The sequence below is a fragment of the Danaus plexippus genome, assembly GCF_018135715.1.
Source record: "Danaus plexippus chromosome 18 unlocalized genomic scaffold, MEX_DaPlex mxdp_35, whole genome shotgun sequence".
Taxonomy (NCBI): domain Eukaryota; kingdom Metazoa; phylum Arthropoda; class Insecta; order Lepidoptera; family Nymphalidae; genus Danaus; species Danaus plexippus.
The window spans coordinates 170,544-190,214 of record NW_026869854.1 but is presented as its reverse complement, the minus strand read 5'-3'; the positions used below and the strand labels follow the sequence as shown (position 1 = coordinate 190,214).

Sequence of the window (19,671 nt, the reverse complement as noted above, 5' to 3'; positions counted from 1 at the left end):
AATGTTTGTTTTAAACCATACCAATTGACTCTTGGTGTACGTGGATTCTCATTTGTTACTTTTATTTTATATAGCGAGGGAATAACCGTAGTAATACTAGGTTTGTTTTAAGAAATCAATCAGTTTTTGAATGATAATAGAAAAAAATAAAGGGTCATTCATTAGTTCATCTTATTTATTAAGAAATCAAGACTAGACAACATGCTTCCTTTCCTCTGCTATTTTTGTAATTTTATATAAATAGAACATTTTGAATCATTTCATTTCAATATTCAGGTATAAACACTACTTACATAGAAAATACAAAAAAACTACTAATGGAAATAACATTTATCGGAGATTCTTGTTACATCCCGATGTGTAATAAAGTAAGTCCAAATAAATAAATTCTTAAACATTGAAAATCCAATCCAGATCGTATTCCGTACTTTAAAAAAAAGAATCTTAGTTTTACATACACACATGAAAGCTCGGATACAGAATTTACTCCTTTGAAATTAAATATTCAAGAGTAATTTAATTGTACCTACAAAGAAACTTTTATATCAATGTAGATTAAGTTTAGTTGTAACTATAACTCTGACGCACTGGTCGTAAGCTGTGGCAACAGCCAATCCCGTGTGGTCTCTGTTCCAATCGAGAGCGTTGATTGGCTGAGAGCTGACAACCATGCGCTGCAGACGGTTCAATTTTCCCGCGACGCCTACTGTCACGCCATTTGAATCGACGTGTGACCGCTGTTCGGGATACTGGCTGTAAGAAAACTTTATTATAATAAGGACTACTGATTGACAAATTGTGAGCGCCAAAAACTCATATGTTTAACTATTATATCAATACAGTTGACGCAATTTTGATTCAGCCAAATCGAAGCGGCATTCGGAATACGTACTATTTCCACAACGACACCTGGCCGTTCCCAGCACATGTTATAAACAAATCACGATTCTGAGGTAAATGGCGAGCAACCCAAATTGTTCCACTTTTAGCAGAGTTATCCAGAACCTAAAATTAAATAATACTACTCAATGGTTGACATCTTATCAAAAAAAGACGCTGGTAATTATAGCACAAATAAAATTATTTTTTTTTTAAATTACCTACTAGACATTTTACGAAAGCGAACCTTTGTATGTACGTATGGAGTGTGTGGATGATTGTATCTCTTTCATGCAAAAACTACTTAACGGGTTTTGATTAATCTTTACAGTAAAGAAGTAGCTTAAGCTTCTTGTTAGACAAGTTCAAGAAGGATCAGGGCATAAAATTTGTGTATTGTATAAAGTCTCGTGACGCAGAGTACAGATGTAGCTGCTGCTCAGAGATAAATATATAGATATGATCTAGGTATGCATTTATCTCTAAGTGTAAATCCAAACTTCATTAGTATAAAGTTGCGGACAAATATCACTATATACAAATTTGAGTAAAATTAATACCTGTGCAAAGCCTTTTGTTGGATTTTGAGTTCTTAAATCGAAAACATGAAATTTGCCTTCTAATGTTGTTGCTACAAGTTTATTCATTGGTATATCCTTGCGATCAAATTCAGCACTGCATACCTAAGAATGTAATCTTTAGTTGAGATTATTTAAGTATTTACAAACCATGATAATTTTTCTTACGAAATATAGATCATCTTGTCACATGAAAAGATAATAAGCAAATATTTATTTAAGTTCAAGTTGTTTAATAATTAAAACAAGCATAAAAAGTGTGTCCATTACCCCATTTTTTAAGTTACATTCCCACCTCAGGGACATAGTTCGTAAATCAAACATTTTTAAGTCACCATTGTCATAACCGGCAATGACAATTCTCTCGGCATCATTGAATGAGTTTCCAAATGCAACAGCCCAGCAATCTCGTTTTATTTCACCTTTAGCTGGCTGCATGTTAGCCACAGCCTTGCCTCTTTGACGAGGATCCCAAACTTTCACTGTCCCTAATCATAATATATACTTAAAGTTACAGTAATATGGAACTGCTAACTTTTTACAGTAATTATACAGCAGCATAAATGCTTGTTTTATTTAAATAGTTCAATTAAGTAGAAATATTTTCCTGTACCGTCTCTACTACCAGTAACAATCTCTGGAGCACCACAGTTAACAGTGTTTCCACCCATTCCATCAATTGAATTTATAATATCCGTGTGCTCCTTGGTGATGTAAACCTGAGAACTTTTTTCTAAATCCCTGAAAAATGTTTTACTTTTATTATAGAAACTGTGTTACAATTTGGTTCTTTAGGCACTTTATGGAAGACATTATTGGTTTCCTTATGATTGTGTTGAAATTTGGTAACAGTGTGGATTAATTAATGATTTGAGCTGATTAAACTACTGAAATAAAAAGTTTTCGCGTATTTAAACTTATATGTCGAACAAACTCAATGCTTTTAAATGTTTATACGAACATATTAATAGAAAATAATAATAATTATGTATACCATATTTCGAGGGTGCCCTTAAAATCGCCAGTCGTTAATCTTCTCTCTATATCACTACTGGCACCAAAAGTACCACATTTAAAAGAATTTGGTCTTTCAATTTCCTTAACTTTTTTTAATTCACCAGAGCTTATTTCAAATATTTCTAGAGTTCCACTTCCTTTCGGCAAAGATCCAATGACAACAAACTTTGCTGAACATGGTATCCACTTACAATCGAATAGACAGTGGTTCATATTATGTTCAATGTGTGTTATAATTTGCGGCGTGTCTTCGTTTTCCATATTTCTTTGTCTAAAGATAATTAACTTTAAAAATTGTAGTCTAGTCAGTTAATAACCTATCAGAAAAGTAACAACCGGTTGCTATGGTTACATCTAACAATTCTTTGTCAAATCATGAAAAGTCCTAGATAGATACGCAGTTACCTATTTTAATTGTTTTATAATAATGAAGAAAAATTTAAAGGGTAAGAAAAATAATTTCAGAAGTATTACATTATTTGATATTAAGAGATTGTTTTGTAAGGCCAGAAAACGGTGGTTTTTATTTTCAACAGATAATTGAGAAAAACTAAAACTCTCAACTAATTAAAAATAATAATGATTATTTAATGTTTTACATTCTATTTACCGATGTTGTGATTTTTAAGTTATTTCTTGACACAGAGTCAAAATACTTGATTCTACACCATCGTAGTTATCGTTGAAAAAATAATGACGTTTGTTGGCAGTTGGCACTTGGCATTTCACATTTTGCATTAGTTTTGGCTTGATTTACGTTATTGTGAAATGAGAATATCATTAAAATAATAGTATTTCTTAACTGTTGAACTATAACATTAAGAATATTTAGCCAACAACAAATTTAACAAACAATAAGAGGGTTTTTAATTCTTAATCATGAGTGAAAAGAAGTCTAAACAAAGTGTTGGTTTTTAACTACATCTTTATATTTAAGTGTTTATTTTATGTTATAAAAGCATAACTGTTATTTTTCAGAAAGCAGATATTGCTAAACAGTTTGATCTACCCGAGCGTCAATCGAAGATTACGTCGCTTTTAAATCAAGCCGGGCAAGCTTACTGTATATGCCGATCTTCAGATAGTTCGCGGTTTATGATGTGATTATTTTTTTGCAATTATTAATACTATTATATTAAATTTTCGCAAATTAGGACTCATGCTGACTCATGTTATATTGCTTTACAGAGCTTGTGATGCTTGCGAGGAATGGTATCACGGAGATTGTATAAACATTTCTGAAAGAGAGGCGAAGTATATTAAAAACTATTTCTGTGAACGCTGCCGTGAGGAAGATCCCACTTTAAAAACAAGGTTCAGGCCACAGAAACGAGAAAATGATGGAGATTCTGGTATGTTTATTATGAATTGTTAGTATTATGTTGGCTCTAAAAATTCATAACGATCAAATTAAAGTTTGTTCAACTTGTATTGGGGGTATAAGAGACTTGTACCAATTAAAGTTCTTAAATTATTTTCATACTTTAACTGTTCTAAGAGATAGCTATGTTGTATGAATCTGTTTATTGGCCTAACCTTTTGTATTGGTGCAATTTAACATGAAATGTTTATTCAACAGCAATACAAGTGCACAGTGAAAAAGAGTTTTAAATCTATCTTATATATAAGTAAAATTAATTGCAAAAAAATACAATTATTATCATAAAAGTTAAAACTGTTAAATTAAATTAATTTTAAATGAGTGATTTATAAAATATTATTGAATAACTGGTGTTTGTCAGTATAAACTGGTCTGTTTCATAGGTAGAGATGATAGAAAGAAAAAACGCAAAGAAAAAGATCATTCAGAAAACAAATCATCAAAGAGACCAAATAAAGATGGTTGTGGAGATTGTGGTGGCTGTTCACAAACACACGACTGTGGCCAGTACGTAGCTTTATACTTTAAAATATCTTTTCTTATGCTAAAGCTTCATTAATTCGGAATCATGGAATATTTTGCCAATGTCAAAATTACCTTTTATAACCTATTTGGATGACTTACAAAGATCTGAAATCAGGCCATCCTACTTGAAGGTCGGCTTTATTTAGATAGCATATGAATTCCATGTGATTTATGTCCCATGATAAACAAAATTATAATACTATGTCATATATCAGTGTAGTAGATGGACTTTATTTAGTGTCTTTATCATAATAACTTGTAATACTTGCTATTTAACAGCTGTGACGCATGCGAGGATATGTACAAGTATGGAGGTAATAACAAGTTAAAGTTGACCTGCCGTCAAAGATTGTGCGTTAAAAGCAAAAAGACCTCTAGAATATCAAGGTATGTACCAGAAAATGTCCATAGCTTAATAAAAATTGATGCAATTAATTTTTACATTTTTTTTTATGAAATTATTAAAAAAACTTTCCGTTTTTATCAAATACTAATTAACATGTTACATAAATAATTAATAATTCTAACTATTTATTACAATAAGAAAGATAAATATACTACCATAAATAATTGTCTATTTGAATTTAGGTATATTTTTTGACAGTCATAAATCCTTAAAAAATTCAAGTACTATGTACATTTATCATTATATGTTTATATGTAAGTCAATAAATAGTTTCTCAATGAAAAAATACATTGATTATGAACATTGCATCTTATATTCAGTTATATGACTCTAGTATACGACCAGAGACAACCCAAGTCCTCTCTACTTCAATGTTAGGTGGACTATATATGGAACTACAAATGACATAAATTTTCCAGTAGTAACCGCATTAAGAAGAAGCATGAACGTGAGGTTTATGAACCCGAAGAGTCAATATCTCACCTTCAGACATCAGAGCCTCGGCAATGCTATGGACCGCAATGCTGTAAGGCAGCTCAGTATGGCTCCAAATACTGTTCCCAGCAGTGCGGAATGAGACTTGCTACTGCTAGGATTTATCAGGTATATGAGATAAATAGCATTTCATATTGAGGAGATCTAAGACTTTCGCTAGTTTTATTCATTTATGTCTTTGGATGCTTCTAGAATCAGTGAAATGTGTTATATAATGTATTGATAATGTGAAGAATATTAGATCTTCGTATACACAGCCTTGCAGGGTTCTAAGTATTTAAGATATAATTCGGAATATTATTAAAATTCTAAAGTATATTTTTTTAGCCACTGAACATTCTGGTTTGTATCCAGGCAAATGAACATACTTTTGGACATTTGTTCCGTTGATGATATTTTTAATATAACATTAACTTTCAGAAAAATGGATGTTAATAGTAAAGTAAATTATGACATTAATAATAAATAATTCTAATAAATATTAAAATATTTATATAGAGACTAACCCATCAAGACATAAATATTGCATAGAAATTCCAAGAAATAGTTAAAATATATTTGTAGATGTAAAATAATGTTCTGTAAAGCGTCAATTACTTTATCCCCACCCTCAGCCGATTTTAATACGACATGCAATAGATGGTCATATTATGGCAATGCAATATAGGCTTCACAAAAGTTATATAGTATGTCAACTTTATATGAAATAAAATATAATGTTTAAACAAGTAATGTGTTGTTGTTATGTGATTTACTTTACATGTAATGTTAGGGACATTGTTATTAAAAGGAATCTCTGACCAATGAATGATGTAAAAATTCTATGTATATTTATCGTATTATTATTTATTATGTTTCAGGTGTTGCCGCAGCGTATTCAGGAGTGGTCGCTCTCCAGCTGTGTGGCGGAGCAGCATAACCGTCGTTCATTGGAGGTGGTCAGGTCGGGGCTGGCTAAAGCGCAGGCAGCGCTGAGGGCGTTGGACAAACAGCACGCTGAGATAGACGAGATGCTGCAGCGAGCTAAGCATGCCACCATAGAACACACCGATGAGAAGGTAGCCTTGATATATATATATATATATATATATATATTATTCAGACAATGATAACAATGATTTGGAATTGTCTATGGATTGTAATAAAACAGAATTATTTTAGATAGTCCTCCTTATCCTATTAGTTCATATTATTGCATATCAGAAATTTTGCAGTAAAGTTTCTGCTTTTGTCATATAAAGTTTTCATCTCCACCCAAACGATAATCGAATATAAATTCCTGTAGCTGAAGATTTAACGTTTCGCGTTGAGTGACTTCGATTAACTTCAATATATGTATTATTTTGGTCTCAATTCACCTCAATACACCTCAAGCGCCGCTGGTGCTGGGAGGTTAATCTTGTACTGGATTCGTTGCTACTCGACATTTTGTCTTATGATAAGAGGTTTTTGTGCTATTTTCTTACGACTCAATAAGAACTATAATAAGTTGAGAGTAGTGTGTGACTTATTTTTTTGAGTGATCACAAATGAAGCTGTATCTAAAATGCTGATTTTGACTTTTAAATAATTTTTATCTTAATGAAAGCAAAACAAACAAATTGATTATATTTTTAAATTCATCACTTGTAGGAATTGTGCCTTCGACAATGTCTTGTATTCCAGTCTTTTAAACAATAAGATAGTCCTATGCTTATTGGATGATAAATTTGTTATTCTATATATTGTGTTATCCTTCATTGAGAAGTTTTTTTGATAGCATCGTCCTTTTTCCAGGAAGCAGACGACGAGACGTCAATGTACTGCATCACGTGCGGCCACGAGATACACTCGCGCTCAGCTGTCAAACATATGGAGAAATGCTTCATAAAGTACGAGGCCCAGGCCTCGTTTGGCAGCAGACATCGCACACGGATCGACGGACAGAGCATGTTCTGTGATTACTACAACCAAATCAATGGCACCTATTGTAAGAGGTTGCGGGTGAGTCGCTTTTCAATGGAATCAAAACTCTTTGGAGTACATCGATCTGAACCAAATAGGACTAGGCTTCATTAAAAAAAATGTTCGATATCTGGTGTTGAATAAGTTTTAATAAAAAAATTGTAATATACAATGTATTTTTTATCCATTGTAATAGAAAAGTCATATATGCCAGACAAATCTGCGACTAAATATAACTAAATAGATTTTCATTAAATATGATACTTATGACATAAAAGTACAGTAACCAAAATGTTAGTTAAATGTTCCTACAACTATAGGTTTGTAAGGTTGTTAAATATATAGTGCATTTATATAAAACTAATATTTTCGGATTACTCTGTATGTAGTTTTAACTAAAAAAAATTACCGCGTAGTACATCCGAAAATATCATTTTCATTTAAATGAATGTACGCGGAAGTATGAGATATCATTACATATATGATATGTTTTAATTGATTTCCCAGGTAATGTGCCCCGAGCACTTCAAGGATCCCAAGGTGAGCGACACGGATGTATGCGGCTGTCCGCTGGTGAAGAACGTCTTCGATCCCACCGGAGAGTTCTGTAGGGCGCCGAAGAAGTCCTGTCTGAAGCACTACCAGTGGGAGAAGCTGCGGCGGGCGGAGGTTGACATGGAGAGGGTCCGCCAGTGGCTGAGGCTGGACGAGCTGGTCGAGCAGGAGAGGAATATACGCCTCGCTATGGCCTCCAGGTCAATGAACTTCATATATATACAAACACAAAAACATGGAAACCTCGTCTACCCTAGTGTTGTGATACAGGGTGTTAATTAGACTTCTTTACTTTGGGTTATTGGTAGAACAGAAAATTTTCTGACATCGACATTTAATAGTCTTTTTTTAAGAATATAAGTATAGCCGCCGGCACGTAACGTGGTGGCAAGATTTTGCCGGAGTGGGGTTAAGTTTTGCTCGTGTACACTGAGTGCAACAAGAAGTGGTCACTTTTGGTGATTATTAATGAAAGGAACTGCTTATCGTAACAAAAAGATCGGGTCCAACTTAAATGCTCACAAGTGTACTCTTGAGCGAACACCCAGTCATCGCACGGGTGGTTCCCAGCTGGTTTCCCGCCTCCCGCAATATATCTATGACACCTAAATCGCAATTCTGCTCATCTATCGTCTCTTGCCGAGTTACGTGCCGGCTATATGTGTTATTTTTAATGGTTTGTGTTACTAAAGACGAAAAATATTCATAATAAGGACGTCAAATAGTCAGATAAATAAGCGTTACTTTTAAAATGTACAAAAATTGTCTGGGATTGTCTGTTGCTCGTTTACCAAAATCACAAGGTGATAGAGTAACATCCGACATGCAATAGATAAATAACTTATGATATTTCTCGAACAGGGCCGGCGTTTTAGGTTTGATGCTTCACTCGACGTATAACCACGAGGTCATGGAGAGGATAACGAAGGCGAACGAAAACGGAAAGGTCAAAGAGGGGTCATGACACAAAGATAGCACAGAAAAAACATAACACGATTATAAATATTACACGCGATGTTCCTAATGAGTTGATGTTGTGTCAGGAATTAATAATTATATGTATTAGGAAATTATTAGTTAAACAAAATACATGTCATTTTGTAATATAACAGAATTTAATGAAGCGAAGACGGGTCCTGGAAGTTGTATGTGTAAATAAAAAAATAAAAATATAATGTCTCTCTTTATTCCTGTGATTTATTTTGTGAGTGATGAAGTACATTGTCAGAGATTCGACTGAAATCATGAAGATCGATTTGATATTTTTTATAAATCAAAAATAAGTGTCTCGAAGCTTTCCTACAATAATACCCTTATTTATACGACACGTATATAGGAATATACCATATCTTTTTCCTTTTCCTTACGAGTTTTTTTTTCCTAATAAATTACGATCTAGCCTATTGATTAATAAGTAAATAAATTTGACCTTAATTACTACATTAACAGATGTTTTAAGAATGTGTCCAGTAACACGCACTTAGTCTTTGTTAAGGCGAAGTCACTCTGTTCATGTGTTCTTAGTACGCAGCACCCATCACTGCATTTATTTGTCAATAAGTATCCTTATGAGTAAATAAATTTTTATGGTAACTTTATCCATACATTATTGATAACCCGGTAATGTTAAACGAGAACATCGATAAAATTAATCGATTAAATGAAATATGTTTAATATCTTAAAGATAAAATTGATTTTGTGAGATTTATCCTCATTTTATTTACATCATTTAAATTTTGTCAGTTAGTTCGTAGATTAAATCGCTTCAAATTTAATTTGAACATTTTGCCTCTATCATTATTTCAATATAATCGTTTGAATGCATTAGTTTTTCTATATAAAAACTAATTGATGGATCGCCCTTACATTAATAAAAGTATTAGCGCAGGCGGAAGTTGGATTAAATTTGTTTTGACATTTTTAAAACAGTCATTTTAATATTATTTTAAAGCCAATTGTACAACAATGGGGATCAGTTAGTTATCATATCAAAACATATTTCGCGCCTCCCCAACACGTGCGACATCCCCCGTTTTAATATCACATCCCCATTCGTAATTGAAGCGTGTAATTCGATGACATGATTCCTTAAATCTTATAATTTGACTCAGATTATAACCCCTATGTCACTTAGATATTATATAATTCCCGCTTGTCAATACGCCATTTATTGAAATAGATAATTTTTTCTCTGTGATTCAAAGCAAAACGTCAAATAATGAATTGAAATAGGTTTTCAACTATCTTTTATTGTTGTGATTTCGGATTATTTTGATATATTTAGATAAAAGATTCAACCGAATCATAGGCTACTACAGGAGCTTCATTAAAACCTTTTTTATATTTGCATTGTACGCAAGATCCAGCTATGAGCGAAAAGGTATCTGTTTGCTACGTTTTGAAGTTATCAGCAAAACAAAATTATTTACATTTATTATTCATTTATTTTGCAATTTTACTTGAATGAAATAAAAAAGTAAAAACATTAAAAGATTTATGTTTAATAATAATAATAATAAATATAATTCTTGACAGATGTCTAACCCCACTTCCAATTAACTTCGGTCATGGAATTGCCTCCCCGATTTTATCTAATATTTGCGTCAAAACTGAGGAATTAGAATTATTATTAATTTGGGTCACAATAACCCCTGGTTACGCTTTACTTTGACATTCGACACAGAAATTAATATGACATTAGTTACTGCGTTTAGAATCACTTATGGTTTGCAGGTGCAGATTCGGAGCCACAATTTTTTTTAGCTTATTAAATATATTAGAGTAAAAGTAATAAGCAATTCATTATATAATAATTTGCTTTTTATAAGGTAATAAGGTAAATATCTAACGTATACATTTGTGATGTAACGAAAAAATTTTGGAAATTATTACGTTGAATCATAAAGATCTTATTTATTTAATGTCTACATTTTGAAATATATATATACTGTAATATTTTGCGAATAATTCAAAATGATGATTCTATGACACTATTTTTATATAAAATTTAATCAAGTGATAAGAGAAATGTAGTAGTGTGTTTTGTTGGTAAATTCAAAACCTTGACCCCAATACAAATTTAGATGTAACTATAGCCTGTCTATGTTTTATAAGAATTGACTGTCCGGTAACCTTAGGTAACAGCATGTTTTGAATCAATGGAACAACTGAACAAATTTAATTTAAAATCTTATTCTTCCAAAAAATAGAACGTGGCATTTTTTTAGTTACATCTATATTCTAGATAGTCCTTGCCTGTTGTATCACGTAATGGTAAATTAAAAACATTCCTAGGGTGGTAAACGTATCACATTAAAAATCGAATACCGAGATTATTTTCTGAAGATATACATACCGAACGTGCCAAAAAACACTGATGCAAACTAACCATTCCAGTCCTTGGTTGTGCGCATGAGGACAGAGGAATACTGTTTTATCGTCCGTATGCGTGGAAGAATTATTTGGAATTATATGGTGAAATTCCCTAATGTTATGGAACCTCTCATGTATTCCTAATATCCGAATATCATAGTGAATGACCAAGCTGTAATATGTTCTCTTTAATAGAAAAGTCTTATAACGGCTTCCACCTCTTAGAGCTGAAATCAGTCTTTTTTTTCTATATTAGTTACGCAAGACGTTAGTAGAAGAAATATTTCAGAGTTTTTATCTATACTTTATTACGCATCACTATCATCGGTTTTTTGTAATTCGATTCGAATTATTCTAAACGAACTGGATCTTTGTTTAGATGTAGGTAACATCTCCAAGGAATTTTTCCACGATAAAAATTGGCAAGCGCACCTTAAAATGTTACCTACCTTCTAACACTGACAAAATTTATGCAATTGTAAATTAATTATTTGTCTATAAAGGGTCAATAGTAAAGTGGATGGAATTTCGTTTTGATTCCTTAAACATAGACTTTGTTGCGCTGAAATGCTCGTGTCATTTAAATCCACAATCATAGTCGTTATTACTATCCCTTAGTTTGTTTACTAGAAAACCGAGGCTTGCAGTCCTTAGAGCAAGAAGTAAAAAGTACCGTATGCCTTACACAATAAATAGCTATTTATTACACATTAAAGACTTTAACTCACTCATTAGTCGATTTACGATTTTGTTACAGTGCCATTTATCATAAGAAAATCAACATCGGCCACAACTAGCGGCGCCTTCCAGCGAATGAGATCAAAAACAGTACTGCTCATAGCTAATCTCCATACATTGAAATGTCACAGCGATACTTGTTTTGTTTACAGACAATATTTGTATGTGCACGTATAAGTTTATGCATGGTTATGATTTGATTGGCACTAGTTAGAACAACCTAATTCATTTTAGAATTCAACCAGTTCAAATAAGGAATTCAACAAAATTCATAGTTGTTTGTATACTGACATTATATTTGCCGGTTTGTATTTGAAACATGTCTTTCGCTATTTCATTTTAAGTGATTAATTGAAAATATGTAATAAAAAAATATTTACGAATCAGTAAAATTACAACAGTAAGTACCGATCTGTGTGGTGGTGATGTTTCATTTTGAATCAAATGACATTCTGCCTACCCTATCTAAAACTAATAATGTAGTGTCCTTAGAGAAGATATTTATTTAATTAAAATTTCCTTTGTTAACTATTATTATTATATGTAATTTTATTTACTTGTTATGAACATTTTTGATAATCCTTCAATAATTTTTTAATTTATATAGTATCTATGTTTGAAATACATAAAATATTGCATTTCACACTAATACCTAGTATTATAGTTATTTAATAAGGATATTATATACTAGCATGTATTTGTACATAAGATACTAATCAAACATGTAATTGAACAAACTGAATTACGTTTTATAGAAAATAAGTTTATAACTTTAAGACGCTTTGCAAAAGAAAAGTCATATAACATGGTTATACATTAAAATATTAAGAAAAGTTATTTGTTTGGATGCAAGATAATTTCATTTTTACATTTTGACCTTTTCTTTATGACCTTTAATGATTTTCCATGAAATTTCAACTTCCATATCGGTGGCAATTCTCCATTCATTCTGCATCCTTAACAAATTGATAAAAAATTTAGACAAACAAAAGTTCTAGAATCAGAATTTAATAATATTAGGAGGCTGAAAAATATAATAATATCGATATGAGGGTGAAAAGGTGCTATTTTCAAATATTTATATTTAATCATACGAAAGTTAAAAAGCAGGCAGTTCGTTTAGTGATATTTATGAATCGTTAATAAATTAGCAATAAAATGATATTATTTTTAAAAGTATTATATTTTATTTTCGACAAGCAGAATCTTTATTTGTGATATTTTTATGCCAATCGTCAATCAAGTCGAGGCGAGGTCATAAAGATATTTTTTTTAATTGATTTATCTGTTAACAAAAAGTATTTGATAATGTTTATATCCTCGTCAAATTATGAGTAAAAAGCAACGTTATAACGGTCGTTTTAAACGTTAATGCAGATATATAACAGATTGTAGATCAGATGTATTGATGTCTCATAGCGTTTCCTAAGATTATTATTGACTAGAATATACATAGACTGTGGTCTTCACTATAGTTGTCACTAGCTGGGGAAAATTAAACCTGGCTAGTGGATATCATAAGATATATTTTTTAAATATTCGAATGTCATAGATAATGATATTCGAAAATAGAAAAAGGTCTTTTTTGAGCCTACTTGAATTACAAGAGCTAGGAGAGTTATTAAAATTTCTCATTTACCATTCATCTCCACATCCATTAATCATTAAACTTCTGTTTTCAGAGTTATTGGTAGCTACTATTTAATTTTTATAAAGTATTGAATGGAATAAATCACACATTTTTAACATTACATAATTTATTGTAATATATATATTTTAATATTTAACAAATACATACATATATATATATATCTAAGATATTAAAAAGATATGATTGACATAAAACTTTTACTGATTACGTTACGGGCTCACTTGCTTTTCTTTTTTTAAATATACCTAAAAGGGGATTCCCTGCTTTAAACTAAGACCACCACCTATTCAATCTACATCCTTTGTAACGAGTATCTTATAATAATTTTAATATTAATCCGCTCTGGGATATTCTACAATAAGTCTAGATGGTAAGTTAGGTCGATGGAAACCACCTCCTGCACCTGATGTAGCCAATCAGATCTGTCCAACCGAAACTCACCCTTAATACCGCCAATCAGATTCGTGAAATCTGACGTTGCCACAGTTAAGGGTGCTTTTATGTTTTACCATACAATATTAAACCCTGTGTCCTTCATATAAAAACTACTTTACATTGACTAAAAATATTAATAAAACAGGGAACATATTTTTGGGATAGCATGAAAATGTTACATTTTGATGTAGTATTGTTTGATACTTGGCCTCAGTTAGATCCTATCTTATGCTTCTATAAGTTGTCATAGCTGATAGGGTGGAAGCTGTTTCAGAGCAGTGCGTGTTTTGTGTCTAGAAGTGCACACCAGGACTCAAGATTCATTTCCCGCTGATGTCATACGGCAGCGAGACGCCGCACGTTTGGAACAGCTCCTCTGTTTGTATATTATTTACTATATACATCTAATTAAATAAATGAAAATTAGGATAATCTCTGTGCAATCAGGAAAAAAGTTAGATTAAACATACTAGTTAGACTTACATTTTACAGACCCGAGTTTTCACCAATATTTATGGGACATTATCGATGTTACCGATTATCTTATATCTTTTACTTCCCGCAATATTTAATTTTAAATACTTAAAGGGTTATAAAATTTATGTAAATGTATGTTAGAAGTATGACAATAAAAGTCCTTAAGAATGTTTCTTATCATAAAACAGAATCTAACAACGTCATCATCCGTATGAAGTAATATTTACTTCGATTTAAAATTTAGAAATTCGCAGCTCCAATGCAGATTAGTGGATTAAATAGGTACACATTGGAGTTATCTCTATTGCAAAAGGTTTTTTGGCAATATTTCCCTGATAGAATAGAATACCTTTGAGTCGCAGATTTTAATGCAAGGTGTAACCTCAGGGCAGTGAGGTGTCCCCGTACGGGTCGTTGTGGGACGCCCCTCCAGCCTCTGTGCCGTATCCAGAAATCCTGGCCTTCCCACCAGCCGACCTGGGTAAGACGAAACTTGTACATACAATGTAAATAGTGTTAGCGAAATAGTTCCTAGTAGGTCTGCAATTCGTTGGATTTCTGTAGAAGTAGGGCACATATATCTTGAACTTATAATTTTGCGTATGTTCTCGATTATATAATTTGCTATTTCCGTTTCTATGAAAAGAATTTTTATATAAAAGAATATATTAATATCGAACGCGTTGAACAACAAATGTCTTAGAAAATTTTATTAGTAATTTGTTTTCACAAGTTTAAAGAATCTGAAAACTTCCATACTAATTGTATTATGACAATACGGAAGTGTTAAAATTATGAAATTTCTACGGATAAAATTGGAATCTAACTAACTTAGCTCTTGTACGCTATTGGTATATATTTTGGTTGAGACAATTTTAATACTGGTGTAATATTTCAATGGTATTTGAATACATCTATAACATGCAAAAACATATTTATATAATGCTCAATGATCATAAATACAAAAGTGGAAATAGTCCAGACAACGAGGGAAATAATACAGAACGAGTCTATTTGCTTTGAAGATTTAGCATATGAGATCATAGGGTTGGCTCATGTCAATAATATGATAAAATTTGAGATTCTCATTTAAGAGTTTATTTTCTTTGGCTTATATGGTGTTTTATTGGAGGAAAAAAAATATTCAGTTGATTTTTTATAGAATATATTTCATAAAAATATTTGCTTGTCTTGAGTTTTTCACTGTATAATTATTATATTTTATGAAATTTTAAGTTTGTATCTAATGTGTTTTTAAAGGCATCCTTTTTGGTCATTTAATGTTTCTGAATATTCATTTCACCTTATTTTTAACAAATCTTTTATATGATATATTACAAAATCGACATATCACCATATCAATACATAAAAAAAATTCTAAAAGGTCGGTGTCTGTACATGAAAGATAAATAAGAAAAACTTTACTAGGGGAAAATACACGCAATAGAACCCAAAACAATCATTTTTAGAATTTTTGTCTGTTTGTCTGTACGTTTGTACGCGCTAATATCAAAAACGGCTTAACCTAATTGAATGCGGTTCTCACTATTGCGTTGCGGTTTGCTGGAATTAACATTTAGTCTTAGTTTTATTTCAATTGGTTTATAAATAAAAAAAATATGTCAATGTCAATAATCGCATTATCACGTCAAATCAAATCAAATCAATACATATAATAAAATTGTAAAAGGTCGGTGTCAGAATATCATCGTTTAATACTTCTTAGATGAATGATTTCGTTTTAGTTTACTTATTTTTTGTTAATTTGAGTTTTTTTGTTGTATTTAATTTTCTTTAGGGTATCGTTTATGATTTTTTAGTATTTTAGAGTAATTACTTTACCGTTTTTAGAATAGCCTACAATCTTAGAAACTTTTTAAGGTTATAAGACCCAGTACTTACACACTTATACGCGGGTTAAATTTAACCAAAATTAACTTTTCCACGCGAACGAAGTCGCAGGCACAGCTAGTATGTAATATGTATATCTGTGTTACCTCATTTTCATCTAAAGATCTTCCCCAATTTTTCTGTGTATATTGGTTTTTGTTAAAATATCTTTCTTCTATAGAGTTAAATATATATTTTTTCTAAATCTCATTAACCTTTAACACAATTAGCTTCTGATGCAATTAATACAGGGCAGATGTTTTGCAATAATAAAGATACATAATTTTTTCTACATAGTTCGCTTGAAATAAATGTGGATAACTATTTGTGTAGTTTGGTCGGCGGCAGGATGTGGACGGAGCAGTGCCAGGTCCACCCCCGGGAAGAAGCCGAGGCGTCGCGTGGCTTCCGTCGCTCAACGACGCGCTGCCAACATCCGCGAGCGAAGACGAATGTTCAACCTTAACGAGGCATTTGATAAATTAAGACGGAAAGTAAGTACGATTGATAAAGAAATAGTGACTTTAATAAATTCATTATTATTTATTTCTAATTGTTATACATAAAATATTTTTGGAGAATTTAATTGAATTTCACCTTTTATAGTTGCTTGTAAGTTATCGATTAAAACAAATATATTACAACTAAGAAAAAACATATTGCGGAATAATGATTAGTGAAATAATTTTAAAACAGGCATTAAAAATTCTGATAGATATCCCATTATAACCTGCAAGCAAATAGGTATATTTGTTTTGTACTTTTTGAAGATTAATTATATGGGGCTTTCTTGTAACCTGACTATAGTAAGGTGATATGCTTACGTAATAATTTAAATCAATTCCATAAACTCTACCCATTAACATGATTAAGAGTTTAGTATATTGTAATTAATATTGATTACGTGTTAAGTAAATGTAAGAAAGCTAATTAAATTATCATTACGTTATAACCAGTCACAAAATTGAATAGCCTATTAGAGTTACGGGTATTAACTGTTAGGTCAAAGTCTTCTCTGAAACGAATAACAGTCAAATTCACTTACATTAAAGAATGTTACATGTTTAGTTAGAAACTAAAAAAAAAATTATAGTCCTTATGAATTCTTAAAACAAAAACTTATTTAAATTTATTAGTATAGTATTAATTATTTTTTACTTAAGAATATAAGGTTTCAATTATTTTTATTAAATTAGATAGAGATTAATGGACACATAATTTTTTATCACGGCAGACATAGTAAAACATAAATCTGTCCTGTTACCAAACTTGAATAGGGACTCATGAAAAAGGCAAATTAATTCCGATGTAATTATTAAACCAAATATCAATAATTGAAGTTATTTTAGTGAGTTATAAAATAAGAACTTATCCTAAAACCAGGTGCCAACATTCGCATATGAGAAGCGTCTCTCGCGCATCGAAACCCTGCGCCTGGCGATCACTTATATCAGCTTCATGTGTGAACTGCTGCACGGCTCACCACAGCCTCACCATGCATCACTGCACTCTCGACATGTCTTCGAAACTGATGTTCCATGGTGTGCTTAGTATACTTTAATTCAATGGCAAACTCACATAGGCTCTACCGTCACCGTATGATAGTCTACTATTTGCGGTGTTGCTTCAAAAATATACAAACATATTTTTAAGAGTATTGCTCTGGTGTGTGTCTTAGATCGACAATATTAATATTCTCTTTCTTCGATATTAATTTCTGTCAAAAAGAGCCCTTGAAACCTTGAATGGGTTTACTCTGATAATATTCTTAAACGTAAGCAAAAATAGAGTTTTCCTTTATATAAATCTTTTATTTGCTTGTGAGTTATACCGAGGAATATTTTGGTTAAATTAATAATTTTTTTCGTGAATGGTTCTTGAAATAGGCAATTGATGTAGATCCGTTAAAAATATTGGTTTACTCAAAAGAAAGTTGTTTTTGCAAGAAAGCCGTAACACTTATGCTGATACATTTATATCCATTGGACATTTTTTAGACCATTTAGTAATTTTTGTTTGATTTAACAGTTTGTCTAAAAAGTTAATACCGCCAGTCGAACTTTTTAGACGTTTTTAGGTAACTTTTTCTTTTATAATTAAAAAGGCAAAAGGACGTTACCTCTCCGAAAGATATTTACATGTCTTCCATTAATTTTAAGAGACGTCATTCATAAGTTTATTGTAAGTAGATTGTAATTAATTTACAGTACTTTCATATAAGTTTGAACAATATGATTTATGTCTTTTATTTTTACAAATCCTGGGAATTTTTTTTTAAACCGCATCATTACTTTCCTAACCACGTTAACTATTTAATGTCATTATAAGTAATACAATAATTTAATTAATGATCTTTCTTTGTTATTTATCGTCCTTTTGGCCAAGACTAATTATAAATGAATGTCCATTAACTAATAATATTAAAAGGAAATTGATTCATCATTTGGGGGGTGGGAACATTTATGATTATTATATTAAATGCGTATTTAAAGGTAAGATAGAATTACTTACATTTATTAATTTATTTGCCACTTGAGCGGAAGGAGGGTTTGTGAAAAAATGAAACTGGTTTACGTTTTGGTGAGTAAATATAGTTAATATTTTCTGTCTAACAATTTTTTTAATGGCTATCGTAATTTCAGTTATATGAAAATAATTTTGATAATAGATTTTAAAAGCGGTCCTTAATTTTATACGATATTTGTGCATTTTCTTAGATCACTAATTCCTCCTTGTAGTTTTTGTAACCTATATTTCGTACTTCCAAGCCATTATTAAGGCTAATAGGTAAAATTGTAAACAAAAGTATATATTAACAATACTTTTATCTTATGAGGTCAAGATTTTTGCGAGTTTTATTCATTTAAATGAAACTAATATTTTTCGGATAAACTACGCGGATTTTTATTATTTTAAAAAACTACATAATCCCGACGTTTGAGTGAGTCACATCTCGTCTACCCGTGATCACGGTTGCTGAAAAGTAACCGAAACGTCGGGATTATGTAGTTTTTTTAAATAATAAAAATCCGCCTAGTTTATCCGAAAAATATTAGTTTCATTTAAATATTTTTATCTGTTTACAAGGTCGGCAATTCGGTTTTGAGTAATCATTACAGTTTTAATGCAACATTTAAAGATTCTCGGCTGCTTGACTAACAATTAAACTTTTTAAATTATATTAGAAAAACCCGATTAAGTCATGGATTTTGAATTTTGTATTTTGTTCTTACTCTTATATTGTAATATAAAAAAATCAAAACATAACAGCAGTTTTCGATTGTCATTCTTCGGATGCCACTTCTATGATACATTTCTTAACACGAG

The 19,671-nt window shown here is 31.2% G+C and overlaps 3 protein-coding genes across 4 annotated transcripts; 2 read left to right on the top strand and 1 right to left on the bottom strand.

The window, feature by feature from the left end:
• Nucleotides 1–157: 157 nt before the first annotated feature.
• LOC116773277 (dynein axonemal assembly factor 10) lies at nt 158–2,870 on the bottom strand. The gene is made up of 6 exons (XM_032665700.2): nt 2,452–2,870; nt 2,071–2,198; nt 1,728–1,945; nt 1,440–1,562; nt 893–1,005; nt 158–753 (listed from the first exon to the last, which is right to left on the bottom strand). The coding sequence occupies exons 1-6, from the start codon at nt 2,733–2,735 to the stop codon at nt 546–548; spliced, it is 1,074 nt and encodes a 357-aa protein (XP_032521591.1). The 5' UTR covers nt 2,736–2,870; the 3' UTR covers nt 158–545.
• Nucleotides 2,871–3,198: 328 nt separating this feature from the next.
• Nucleotides 3,199–8,956, top strand: LOC116773187 (CXXC-type zinc finger protein 1-like). Of its 2 annotated transcripts, none has more exons than XM_032665594.2 (10): nt 3,199–3,380; nt 3,453–3,574; nt 3,663–3,826; nt 4,239–4,362; nt 4,660–4,767; nt 5,209–5,389; nt 6,142–6,339; nt 7,058–7,264; nt 7,733–7,980; nt 8,642–8,956. In XM_032665594.2, exons 1-10 carry the CDS (start codon nt 3,354–3,356, stop codon nt 8,742–8,744), a joined length of 1,482 nt encoding a protein of 493 aa, XP_032521485.1. In that variant the 5' UTR covers nt 3,199–3,353; the 3' UTR covers nt 8,745–8,956. The 2 variants fall into 2 exon arrangements, with proteins under 2 accessions (XP_032521485.1, XP_032521484.1); XM_032665593.2 differs by having other exon boundaries at nt 3,200–3,380; nt 5,206–5,389.
• Nucleotides 8,957–14,222: 5,266 nt separating this feature from the next.
• LOC116773339 (protein Fer3) lies at nt 14,223–18,322 on the top strand. The gene is made up of 4 exons (XM_032665774.2): nt 14,223–14,355; nt 14,842–14,935; nt 16,678–16,838; nt 17,728–18,322. The coding sequence occupies exons 1-4, from the start codon at nt 14,311–14,313 to the stop codon at nt 17,893–17,895; spliced, it is 468 nt and encodes a 155-aa protein (XP_032521665.2). The 5' UTR covers nt 14,223–14,310; the 3' UTR covers nt 17,896–18,322.
• Nucleotides 18,323–19,671: the final 1,349 nt, after the last annotated feature.

Excerpts from the sequence above, each read along its gene's own strand:
- LOC116773187 (XM_032665593.2), top strand. The coding sequence starts at position 3,354 with ATGAGTGAAAAGAAGTCTAAACAAAGT. Across the intron at positions 3,381-3,452 it reads AAAAGAAGTCTAAACAAAGT|AAAGCAGATATTGCTAAACA; the intron begins GTTGGTTTTTAA and ends GTTATTTTTCAG. Across the intron at positions 7,981-8,641 it reads CGCCTCGCTATGGCCTCCAG|GGCCGGCGTTTTAGGTTTGA; the intron begins GTCAATGAACTT and ends TTTCTCGAACAG.
- LOC116773339 (XM_032665774.2), top strand. The coding sequence starts at position 14,311 with ATGTCATACGGCAGCGAGACGCCGCACGTTTGGAACAGCTCCTCT. Across the intron at positions 14,936-16,677 it reads CTTCCCACCAGCCGACCTGG|TTTGGTCGGCGGCAGGATGT; the intron begins GTAAGACGAAAC and ends CTATTTGTGTAG. Across the intron at positions 16,839-17,727 it reads TTGATAAATTAAGACGGAAA|GTGCCAACATTCGCATATGA; the intron begins GTAAGTACGATT and ends TCCTAAAACCAG.
- LOC116773277 (XM_032665700.2), bottom strand. The coding sequence starts at position 2,735 with ATGGAAAACGAAGACACGCCGCAAATTATAACACACATTGAACATAAT. Across the intron at positions 1,006-1,439 it reads CAACAAAAGGCTTTGCACAG|GTTCTGGATAACTCTGCTAA; the intron begins GTATTAATTTTA and ends ATTTAATTTTAG. Across the intron at positions 754-892 it reads CAGGTGTCGTTGTGGAAATA|CCAGTATCCCGAACAGCGGT; the intron begins GTACGTATTCCG and ends GTTTTCTTACAG.